This window comes from Notamacropus eugenii, chromosome 1 (assembly GCF_028372415.1).
Source record: "Notamacropus eugenii isolate mMacEug1 chromosome 1, mMacEug1.pri_v2, whole genome shotgun sequence".
In the NCBI taxonomy this organism is placed as follows: Eukaryota; Metazoa; Chordata; class Mammalia; order Diprotodontia; family Macropodidae; genus Notamacropus; species Notamacropus eugenii.
This window is the reverse complement of record NC_092872.1, coordinates 209,303,919-209,317,093: the sequence shown is the minus strand read 5'-3', so window position 1 is coordinate 209,317,093 and position 13,175 is coordinate 209,303,919. Positions and strand designations below refer to the sequence as shown.

The following is a 13,175-nucleotide window of genomic DNA, read 5'->3' as shown; positions in this document are numbered from 1 at the left end:
TCTTGGATTTTGTTTTTATATAGAAACGATGTTGATTTTTGTGGACTTCATAGCCTACAATCTTGTTGCAACTACTGTGTCAAGTAGTTTCTTTATTCGTTACTCAGGATTTTCTAATAAAAGCATATCATTAGCAAATAGAGATAGTTTTATCTTTACTTTGCCCATACTTAAGCCACTTTTTCTTGTTTTACTTTTTATTAACATATCTAGAATTATATCAAATAATGGTAGAGAAAGTGATAACCTTGCTTAGCTCCTATTTATTGGGAAAGTTTCTGGTACATTACATTCCTATTGCTTTTGATCTTAAGATACATTTTTTATGATCACAAAAAAATTCTTCCATGTTCATACTTTGTAGGAATTTTAGCATAAATGAATGCTATAATGTGTCAATTTTTTCCACATCTAAAGATAATTATGTGGTTTGAGATGTTGTTTTTAATAATTATGTTTTCCCAATGATAAACCATGTTTGCACCTCTGGTGCAAATCCACCTTGGTTATAATGAAATGATTGCTTGGATAAGCTACTAGTCTCTTTGATAGGCTTTCACTTAAAATTTTGGAATCAATATTTATTAATGATTGATTTATATTTCTTCTTAGCTTGATCTTTCCCCAGTTTAGGTATTATGGCAATATTTATTTCATAAAGAGAGTTTAGTAGAGTACTTTTCTTGATTTTTGAGAATAATTAATTGAATTTGACAGAATTCTTTAAAGGTTTGATAGAATTTCTCTTGTGAACCTGCCAGGACAAGAAAAATTTCCCCTCTTTGGTAGTTCCTTTACAATTAACCCTTAAAGTTAGATTATTTTGATGTATTTATTGGTCTTACTTTTTGTCTTCTTTTTAACAAAATTGTCTTATTACAAAGATAGCTCTCTTGGAGTGGGTATTAAGAGAGATAAAGGGAGGAAAGCTAGGTGAGGTAAAAACAAATTAATAAAATATGTCTTAAAAAAATGCAATATTTGTCATATGCTTGAAAAAGCAAGATATATGAAAAAGATTCATGGTATCACATGTAATGCTTTTCTTTCATTCTACTTTTATATAGATTTGTTCTTTTTGGTATTAATTTCAGAACGATTTTTTTTTTTTAAACCCAGCAATTCCTGGTAAAATGAGAGTACAGGCAAATCTGCAAGACAGCTTTCTTAAATGCATCAACTGGCTTCTTTGATGGACAGTTATATTTTGTGAATTTATCCTGGAAATATGCATGCATATCCATAGCAGCTGCTGTGGATATCACATTGGCATAACAATCGCATATATTTTTTCACATGAATTTATCTGAATAGATAATGAAACTGATTAACCAAAACTCTGTAACTTTGTAAAACACTAACCTGGCTGGCAGCACCATGAAGTTTCTCTTCAGTGATTTCCAAAACCGATGTGACATATTCTTCTTCAACAAGTTGTAATTTGGTTTCTTGTAAATTTTTTTGAGTATCTTCAAGTTCCTTCTCCTTATATTGGAGGTCAGATTTACATTGTTCAAGTTCGTTTTTGTTATCCTCAAACAAATCTGTGACCTGAAAGTGCCAACCAGACCTTCAAGTAACATATTTTTTTCATAAGAAAAATATTTGGACAGATAATTAGCAAGGATATATTTTTATCAACTAGATATTAAACCAAGAAATTGCGAATTACCTAAATTCCCCAGCATTTTAAAACAAGTTATTTACTAGTTCACATTGTAATCAGATATTAGAAATACTAAACTATAAACTTATTTGACAGGCTAACTTATTTTAAGGCATCCATGATTTAGTTGGTACAGTGAACTCTCAGGTGAAAAAGTTTCCTCTACCAAAACAGATTTATACTTTGGTTGCCTGGAACACTGAGGACTTAGATTACATGGCAAGTAATTTTAAATGCAACCCAGGTTCCCTAGGGTCGGCTGTCCATCCACTATACCATTATGCTTCTCATACTAAATTTTTAATAGCTGTACTTCTATAAAGTTTGAGCAGCTACTATCAAAGCTAATTGATTGGTCAGACATATTGGTTCCCTGCCTTAAGTCTTTCTCCACTTCTATCTTCCAGAAAAATGTCAAAGTAAATTTTCTTAAGTGCAGAACTGATCGCATCACTCCCCTAATTCAATTAATTACAGTAGTCCTCATTTCCCCTAACTCAAATCTTTCCAGCTTCATTGGACATAGCCCCATCTCCCACCTCCTCACTCAGCAATTCAACTACACCCAGTCTTCTCTCTGCCCCGAATTATGACACAATAGTCTGTGCCTTTGTGTCAGCTGTCCTCCATAGCTAGAACTAACTGCCTCAGAGAATGCCTCTTTCCTCTTGACATAGCTTAGGCCCCATCTTCTGCATGGAGTTTTTCCTAATCACCCTGACTGCTAGTGTTCTCTCTCCCAATCTACGTCATGAATAAGTTTGAATTTATTACCTTTGTGTTTATGCTGTACATATTTTTCTTTATTTCTTGATTTTACCCCATCAGCATTTAAGGCTAACAATCTCCTTGTGGGTAGATTATTTCCTTTGTGCTTGTAGCACTGATGCCCAGCAGAGACATTTAATAAATATTTGTTGACTGATAACTGACAGTATTAGTGACTTCATTTTTCCTCTTACAAAGAGTTACATGGTTCTAGTCTTCAAAATCATGAATTTTAAGAGTTACAATTCTATCAGCTACCTTGAAAGAAAGGTCCCCTTGTCCCCAGAAAGGTAGACCAATAAAATAATTCTTAAACTACTAGTAGAAAACATCCTCTTTTAAAGAAACTTCATTTGTCAAAAGACTCATGATGGAAAATCCCATTCACATCCAGAGAAATAACTATGGAGTTGGAATGCAGAGCAAAGCAGACTATTTACTTTTTTGTTATATTTTTTTCTTTTGTTTTTTCTTTCTCATGGTTTTTCCACTTTGTTATAATTCTTCTATACAACATGACTAATGTGAAAATGTGTTTAATAGTAATGTATATGTAGAGCCCATATCAGATTGCATGCCATCTTTTGGAGGAAGGGAAGGGGGGAAAAATTTAAAACTTATGGAAGTGAATGTTGAAAACTAAAAATAAATAAATTGGAAAAAACCCTTCATTTGTAACACTATTAGTAAAAAACAAGCAGTAGTTACACATTTTGAGTTATACCTAAAAAGGACTGTAAAACAAAAGAATAAAGTCTGACTTTTATAGATTTAAGTATCTGTAAAAGTTTTCCTACCAGATGATAACAAATATGGCTCAAAATCACTATGGGGTGACAGAAAGAGCGCTGGTCTAATTCTTCTCAGTGGATTTACTTAAATACTGTCCTAGACCTATTCCCCCTGCATTAACTCTTCCTTTTGCTGCATTCACTGGTACCATTTTCTTCCTCCTGCCCCACTAATATGATCGTAAATGAAGTTAAATCCCTGGTCCTTTGCTCTTCTCTTTGCAAATTCATCTAAACAATTGTACTTTGTTGGTTTCAATGATCATTTCTACTAAGAAAGTTTACATTTCCAGATGTTTTTCTCCAGTTCTAACTCTACTCTCTAAAGACATCTTCAATTGGATGTCCTGATGTTACTCTAAATTAAAAAAGTATAAAAGTCCTCAAACCAGAGCTCTTCTAGGCTTCCCTTTTTCTAAGACAATGGTACCATAGTTTTTCTAGCATTTAAATCTTGGAAATATTCATTTAACTCTTTTCCCTTTCCCCACATCTATTTCAATTTTCCACTAGAATGTCCTGGAAATCCATCCTGTGCTCCATTTCTGCTGCATATTGATTAACATATTCTATTTCCATGAGACTTGATTCCAAGTTTCAAGCTCAGAGTCTCATAATTATCTCTGAACACTACAAAATATTTCAAGAAAATAAACAGTGATTTTCATTAAAAATTTTTTTGAATATTTATCCTACTGAGGATTAGCATGGTCTTCAAAGATCATTTTACAACCGCTTCCCAAGTTCAGAATGTAATGAAGAGGCATCCCTGAGAACAACATGGAGGATAGCGAAGTAATCAAAAAGTCCTCTGTGTCACAGAATAGAAAACAGTAGAATATACAAGACCAGACCAAAAATTTGCATTAAAAAACAGGACATGATAACAACAAGTAATAATAACAACACAACATGACATTTTAAGGATTTTTTTTTAAAGTTTAAATGTCTCTATACTTGATTTTTAAAAAATTATCTCATTTTCTTTTTTTCAATTTATTTTCTCAAAAAAACACTGATTTAGCAAACAGTTATCACTTAGATCTACAACTTTTTCCTTCAAAATACTGGCAAACTTTTTCTTGGAAAAATGTACTGTTTTACATGTATTTATACTTACCCTATTAAGTTCCTCTTCCAAAATGCTGATTTTTTCAGTATATTCTACAATCTGCTCCTCTTGGGAAAGTATTTTGCCATTCAGAGCCCTAATAAAGTTCAAAATAAATCTAATTTAAAAGTAGTGTTTATGGGAGCTTGGAAAGGTATAAATAAAATTCATTCTATTAACCTAACGCTATTGGCATTACAAAGGGCTATAGAATCAAGGCTCAATTTTAATTAAGATCCTATATGATATATATAACTAGAAAAGAATGTACCCCCAATTTTTTTTTAACTCAGCTAGCAATTTATCATTGGCTCCAATCATATTACAGCACTGATATAAATGATGGTAATAACAGAACCTAAATGGTCATAAAAATGCTGGCACCAGCACTAAAGAGGGGAAAAACTTTCTTGTCCTGATAGATTCACCAGAGAATTCTATCAAACTTTTAAAGAACAATTAATACCTATACTACACAAATTATTCTCAAAAATCAAGAAAGAAATGCACTCTGCCAAACTCTCTTTATGAACTGTCCTTTTACATTAGCTATGAAGTTAACTTCTATAAACTGAATCATTTTCCCATTAATATTTATTATAAAACTGAACATGCCCACCTATTAAAGTTTAATTCATAGACATAATAAAAATCATACTTATTACAGCAAATTATTACTCAACTACATAGCAAATTCATACTCAAAATAAGTAATATACCATAACAAAGCTTAAAAATATATTCCAAGTAGTGAATTCCCTAGAGTTAAGATCTATGTAAGAGACTTACTGAAAAAGATATTGCCAATGTTGCCTGGTACTTTAAATTTAGTTTTGTTTTGACATTTTGAATTCCAAATTTAAAAGCTCTAGTGTAAGAGCTGCTTTTAAGGTGGCATCTCTTATTTATTCAAAAGACTTACCTAACAGTAATTAGACAAATTTAGAACTAGAAGGGAATCTTAAAGCTCATCTGATACAATCTTTTATTTTACAGATAAGGAAACTAATTCTGTTGGTAAGTTCTTTATTTCACCTGTGAATTATTTATGGTAAGAATTCAATATCAGAATCCTTCCATAACTAGCAATTTTTGTCAATGCAGAAATCCATACTAGTTGGTTTAAACAACAGTTTCCATCTTAAATATTTTAAAAAACAAAACATTCACCCTAGCCAAAGAAAAAAAAATTGTCTACTAAGGCCACACTCATTTAAATTATACTTTTATAGAATATTTTCAATAAATATAAAATTGGTTGAGTTTACTTGTGAGTAGTTCTTTAATTCTGACTTTGAGATATGAAATAGTATTTTATAGGCCTCTATCATAGGTTTAAGAAGCCCTGAAACGAATCTTAGATTTTGTTTCAAGAATTGCTTCCATTCAAGTATACTGAAACTCATTCATGCTTGCCAATCTTGTGAAACATTAGTCCAAACGCTCCTATCATAAGTTTACCACAGAGGGTACATGCTACGTGCTGCGTAGGCCTCTCTTTCTCCTGTCACCAAAATGTTATCGGGGGATACTTTCATTATCAACCTATTTCATAAACAAGCATGCTATAGAAATCACAGGACGTAAAAGTGGGTAATTTTGATTACAAAAACTATTGGGAAAACTGGAAAGAAGTCTGGCAGAAACTGGGCACAGACCAACATCTCACAACGTATAAACCATGATAAGGTCGAAATGGGTACATGATGTAGACATAAAGGGAAATTATCAAAAGCAAATTAGCGTGGAGCATGGAATGAAATTACTTGACAGATTCATGGATAGGACAATTCATGACCAGAAGACATGGAGATGATCACAAGAGTTAAAAGGGTTAATTTTCACTACAAAAATTATTAGGAAAAGTAGCCATCAACCTCCTATCTCCTGCTCTCATTATTTGTCCAGCCCATCCTCTCTTCTTATTACACTATTTCTTGATGATCTCTTACTCCTGATATTTTTCACAGTCTCTCACTAGTTAATATGCTGCAGTGAGCTCACACCCACTAGGCACTCTGTTGCCCTCTGTGTGATGCTCCTTTTTACTCTTCAGAAACAGCTACATTTCATATCTCAATACCACATAGCGACACTGGTTGAAAGTTAGGCTTAAAAAGATGAGCTTTTCCTATGCATTAAAGAAAGACAAAAATGAGGAAAGACTCACATACAAATACGCTTATCAGAAGCTCTTTCTTTATATGGTAGCAAAGAAACAGAAACCAAGGTGGGGGGAAGTGTCCAGCAATTGTGGAACGGTTAAATTATGACTTATGAATACCACGGAATATTATTGTGCCATAACAAATGATACAAGAGTTTTAAAGAAACCTGAGAAGACTTGCATAAAATACTAATGCAAGAATAAAGTGAGCACAGCCAGAAGACTTATATAATTTCAATAATATAGCCACCAGTAATGTGCATAAATTGCATTAGGATTGAAGCATGACCTTGCTATAGTGCATTACTTTAACATGTTACTAACATTTGGCAACTTAAGCATGTAATGCTCATCTTAGGCCATTACTAGTTTTCGTGACAGGCTGATATCTGGCTAGAGGCACAACAGTGTCCCATATGATAACTTGAAATGTCTTTCATCTTTATTATCCAATTTTTAAAAATTCCCCTTTGGAAGCAACACTGTTTATTTACTATTTAAAATTGCACATAAATTATTTTGCTTTTTAGCCGCATAGATGGTTACAACTGGAAGAACTTCTGGGGAGAGTTCAATACATACTTGTCAGCTGGCCCCTGAATGAAGTCCTCTAGTAATGGGGAACTCATCACCTGAAAGCATTCCATTTTATTTTTGAAAACCTCTCTTAGTGAGTTTTTTCCATTTATCCAAAAGGAACCAGTTTTTCTGGAAATGTCTACCCTTTGCTCCTAATTATGTAACCTGGGCTCAAGCAAACAAATCTAATAATTCCTTTACTATATAAAAAAACCTCTTAATTTAAGCTGGCTTGTAGTTGCAAACACAAGAAAATGTTATATTTAAGTGCATTATAGTTCTGGTTTCATTGGTTCTGAAGATGAGGACTCACTTAAAGTTTTCATCAGAAATGTAGACTCCATTTTTCTCTCGGGCTGCAGCTAGATCTCGTTTCAATCGCTCTATCTCTTCTGTATATTCCTGCAATAAAAATGTTTTTAAAGTATCAGTTTATTATCTATTTTATGTTCCCCTTTTCAAAATGCACAGAGTGAGTTACTACAAAGATCGAGTAAAGAAAAATCATCATCTACAACTTTGTTGTTCATTGTTATCGCACTATTCAACCAGTAAAGCATACAATCTCAAAAAAGTAGAATTCAAGGAAAAAATGACAGACCAACAGCTTTCAAAATTATTTTCCATAGAACTCTAGAAATGTATGAGTGTTTTTCATCTTCTTGAAATGTTTATCAAGCTCTTATTTGTATATAGCATAATACAAAATGAAACTCTATTATTATGTTGAATGAAATCATCTTTAGTCATAAATCTACAAACTGTTTTACCTTCAGGTATTGCATTTGTCCATGACTTGAATATTAGATAATTTATTAATTCATTCTATATTCTAAGTGAAAGCATGTGTAGTTATTATCAAATCTTAAAAACCCATGCACATGAAACATCGTGTGCAATAAGAGATGCAAACCCAGATATCTAGATGGCAGATTAGGAAATAAAAGGCCTCAGCTTGGAGAACCTTATTATGGGAGCTTCGGTATTCAAAAAAATCCCCAACTAACCACTATTCTAGAACACAAATGTTCAATTTTAGAGCTGCTATGAAGATGCTAATTAATTTACAAATTCTGATCTCTGTTCAAAAGAGGGCTCAATAAATCCTAGAAGAGTTGAGGAAAAAAAATCTCTATCAATTTATTACAATAAGATAAGAAATCTGTGTATTCTGAGAATACAAATACATTTGCAGCAGGAATATTATGAGCTATGGAGGAGAAGATGCTGTAGAGATACTGGGTCCATTTAACGCTGCGTCCTATCTGTATTAGGAAGAAATAAAGGAGGGTTAGGGAGCCATAAAGCTGGAAGCTGCTTTCTCCTAAGCTTAGTTGCTATCATTGGGTGAAACGCCTACTGGCAGATGCACAGAAAAAAATACTTCTGCCTCAGCCAAAATTAGGACCCTATAACTATGTTAGCTTGACCAGCTAAAGAACCACTACTTCTATTTCAATTAGACTCAGTTTAAAATCAGGGATAACCTGGGATGAGGTTTCTGAGTTTAGGCATGAGAGGAGAAATGAGAAGAGGAACCTCCCTGTCTTCAGGACAGAGGCAGAAAACCACGGTGATGGATGATGATGGATACTGTCATGAATGTTGGATGGCACATTTTGTTCAACAGATTCCTCCTTTTACCTCCCCCCCCCCTTTCTTTTTAAAATCTTCATTACAAGGGATGACTTGCTGGACAGAGAAGGGGGAAGGATATAACTGAAGATGAATATGACATAAAAACAAAACCTATCAATAAAAATAAGACAAATTTTTAAAGGAGCACTATAGAAGGCAATCTCGAACTATGAGTTGGGGTTAGATGTGTCTGTAAAGATTTCTTCCAAACTCAAGAGTTCTTTGATTCTATCAAAATGAGTAAGTGCAAAGTGTACCTGAGAATAAATAATACAATAAAGTGCTATATATGTATATAGTATTATCGTAACAGAGCACCGACTGTTGAAACAATTTGTCAAATCAACAAAGTAGTTTAAGTATAAGCTTAGGGGAATGTGTTGATTATCCCGTAATGGACTCAGTAGGATTCTTTATATTTTTGTTTCATATAATTTACATTAAGACTAGCAAATTGGTTATTATTACGTCTTAAGAAATAATGTGGAAGCTCTTTTTGTGATAATATTGAACTGGAAACTTATAAGGTACCTACCAACTGGTGAATGGTTGGACAAATTATGGTATGTGAATGGAATGGAATAGAATACTCTGTACCATAAGAAATAATGCATGGGACAGTTTAAGAGAAACATGGCAAGACTTGTATGAACTAATGTAGATGAGGTTACTAGAACAAAGAAAACAATTTACACAATAACAATAGTGTAAAGACAAACTACTTTCAAAGACTTCTAAACTCTGATCAATGCAATGGCAAACCATGACTTCTAGAGGACTTGATGATAAAGCATTATACACACAACCCAGGAGATAATGAACTCAGGATGTGAAATGAGACATATTGGACATAGAAGTTTGTTTTGTTTGATTATGCATATTTATTACAAGAATTTCCTTTTTTCTTATTCCATGGAGTTGTGGAGGTAGAAAAGAGAAAACTACATTTTTATTCAATGAAAAAGATTTTTAAAAAGGAAACAATGATGACATGTAGCAATGAAAGGTACTTATTTATAAAATAAACTCATACAGGTTACTTAATGATGTCAACTTGGGGTTAAAGACTTTACCATATTCTAGTAAAAAAACTGAAGGAACAATAAGGTATTTATTCTCAGATACCTTTTTCTGACAACTGCTAACTAAAGACCACTACTTAGCTGAGAAATCATAATTACCTTGATGAGAGCTCTTTTGGTGAGCTTTTGGTTGACTTCAGGTTTATTCATTATATTCTTTGCTCTATGAGCATATTCCAAGGTACTCAATGTTTCCTGTTGTGCAAAAAACAAATTAGTTTACTTTTATTATTTGTACAGTATCATGCTTTATTACCAATTATTACATGAAACATACTATGGCTTATACTCACATATAACTTATAAGGAGACTTTTAATATAAACCCAATTATTTAAGGCACTACTTCAGAAAGGGGACAAAAGAGACACAGAGCCCTGCACTGTATCATCTGAATATTTGTTTACTCTCCTCTACTTTCAATCCTCAGAGTCCTGGATGCTCTAATTCAAGTGACATTGATATGACCTTTAAATGGACTCTGACTATTTGGCACTTTTATATGGTGCCCATAAATCTTTTGGTGATCAGCATAAAAAGGCTCACATGATATATGGAAATACATTGAAAAAATTATATTATGCCCAACATGAACAAATTCCAAGGTGGGCCCGGAGTAAAGAAGACTCATCTGCCAGAGTTCAAATCCAGTCTCAGACACTGTGTGACCCTGGGCAAATCACCTAATCCTGTTTGCCTCAATTTCCTCATCCGTAAAATGAGCTGGAGAAGGAAATGGCAAACCACTCCAGTATCTTTGCCAAGAAAACACCAAATGGGGTCACAAAGAGCCAGACACAACTGAAAAATGACTGAACAGAACCTACAGAATGGACTTATTCCTTGTTTTCCAAGAGGAAGAGATGACTAGGAAATATTCTATAGGCCTTGTTTTGTTCTCCAAAACAAAATAATGGTGATAACAAAGGTGTAAACTATTGCTTCTCTTTTCCCTGTCACCAGACGCTTTTCTTTTGGGATCAGCAACACTCAAAGTCATATGGTCACTTGCATAATCTTAATTCTCCCCCTCCCCATTTAACTCATTGTAATTATAACCAAAACAATTCCCTAAACACATACATTAAGTGGAAACAGCAGAAAAGTGTTTGGTAGTTTGAGGCTAAAAAAATTCCCATAAGTTTGAGGTATCAAGGTATGTTATAAAGAGCAGTAGCTGAGGAGGGAAACCTTAATATGCATCAGAAAATTCAATCTGGAGAGAAATCCTACAAAGCAAACAAGTAGGGGAAAACTTTCAAATAGAAGGAACACTTTAGTGTGCATCAGAAAATTCATACTGGAGAAAACCCCTATAAATGGCATGAATGTTGGAAAGCCTTGAGAAAGAGGGTAGATTCCTATATGTGAGATACTGGAGAGAAATTTTCACAATGAAACAAACATCAGCCACAAGATACCCTTTATTTGTCTGCAGAGGAATACTTTGGATAGAATGAATGTGGGAATGTTTTCATTCAAACAGGAATAAATTGCTGATCACTAAATCATTAGAGAGATTACTAAATCACTGAGACTGAGAAATGACCTTAGACCCATCTATTCTAGTCTCTTGATGTTACAGATCATGGGGCTGTTGAGCAGAGTACAAGATCACACTGGCTGCTTAGCCCACCTTCCCAAACCATGGTCTGATGGAACTTATGTTGATCTCTTATGTTGTGCCTCCCTCGTCTTAGCACTATGGAATGTATTTTCTTAATCTCAGTTCAGTCACCTGATGAATTTTGTAGCTCCGCTATCTTTGTGTCCCATGTGACTTTGATAAGGATATAGGGTATATCTTTATCCCAGTCACTGATTAAAAACAATTCAAGCTTGTTTGAAAAAGAAAATCATGCCCATCAGTGTTCTAATAAACCTTGTCTTTTGCTGAAAGAAAGCTTGGGTCAAATACATTCAGGCAGGACCTCCATGTTGATATTTCGGGGTCCCAGCACCTTTAAACCTCAACAGCTGGAAGTCTGAAAACCTGTCACATATTCTGGTCTTGTCACTGTCATTATGTGTCCTTGAGTGAGCCATTAAAACCTCTCCGAACCTCAGTATCCTCATGGATAACATAAAGATATTAGATTAAGATCAATGAACAATTAGATCAGTAATCAAGTACTCCTAGATACCAGGTGCTAGAAATACAAAAAATGGAACAATTCTTCTTCTCAAAGAGGTTACATTTTATAGAATCATTTATAAAATCTTTACATTCTTCTATCTGTGCACATATATGCAAACACAAACCATCCAAGTGGTAGTGGGCTGCTACTTTAGGCCTAGGTAATACCCAATTTTTCTATAGGTAGGTGAAAATAAACAGGCTAGTTAAATGGAGAGCAATATTTTCCCATAATCTGAAAAAATATTACAGATACAATATTTTCCAAAATCCTTCAAAGTGTTGCTTATTTGTTTTTACCTCTAAATTTACTGATGCAGGGGAAACTGTGGCAATTATAGATGTTTTTGTACGTCCCCCAAGAGAATCTTGTAGGATCCTGGTTAGTTTGGATTCTCGATAAGGAATATGTGGTGCTCTTTCAACAAGGGCAGTAATAACCCTTCCCAGAGTTAAAAGAGACTGATTAATATTCCCAGCTTCCCGAGCTCTTCTGTCAACTGCCCCAGAACGACCAATATTTTCACTTCCTGCAAGATCAACCTGAAAAAGATAAATAATCATAATGAATTCAATCAGATAGTCTATGAGGTTTGAACTCAGAATGCCATGTTCAAAAGGAGATACTTACCAAATTCAGCTTTCCAATTTTAACAAGCTCTTCTCCATCAACCGTAGTTTCTTTCATATGTATCGTAACAGCAAATACAGAATGGGATCGGCTTAAAAAATAAAACATTATGATACTTTTAACTAAGATGTTTACAAGATGGGAAGGTAATTATGATTTGAATTATGAAAATATAAACCTAGATCATATGAACTACATTGATCTTAATGTGGAGGTTGTGTCAAAGCATTATTCAGTGACGATTTTCTAGTTGCTCTTAATTGCGAAAGCATATTTTTAATCTTGTTCTTCAGCTACCACCTTGACTGCTAGTTCCTTCAAAACTCTGGCACTGATAACTACTTTAAATTTAGCAGAATTGTATCTGAAAGCTAAGGTGCTTGGGAACTATTCAAGACTTTGGTCTTAGATATCAGAAATAGAAAGGATGTCCAGATTTAACTTCATTTCCCCCAGAACAACATGTCTACTAAGTTCATCAAATCTCATTTAGAGAGAAGCAATGATGTTCATGCCAGCAGGAAAGCAGACACAAGATTAACTGATTCAACCAGTCCTTCCTCCCTTAAGCTATTTTACCCAAACAATCCAAATTAGCATATCGAC

The 13,175-nt window shown here is 33.8% G+C and overlaps 1 protein-coding gene across 1 annotated transcript in view; it reads right to left on the bottom strand.

Moving 5' to 3' along the window:
• The window catches only part of KIF11 (kinesin family member 11), a 59,254-nt gene that overhangs the window by 26,488 nt on the left and 19,591 nt on the right, over positions 1-13,175 (bottom strand). The window contains exons 8-13 of the mRNA XM_072625265.1: positions 12,570-12,660; positions 12,239-12,481; positions 9,902-9,997; positions 7,396-7,484; positions 4,346-4,433; positions 1,363-1,551 (exon numbers count right to left, since the gene is read on the bottom strand). Coding sequence (XP_072481366.1) covers positions 1,363-1,551; positions 4,346-4,433; positions 7,396-7,484; positions 9,902-9,997; positions 12,239-12,481; positions 12,570-12,660 — 796 coding nt within the window. The remainder of the gene's footprint in view (positions 1-1,362; positions 1,552-4,345; positions 4,434-7,395; positions 7,485-9,901; positions 9,998-12,238; positions 12,482-12,569; positions 12,661-13,175) is intronic.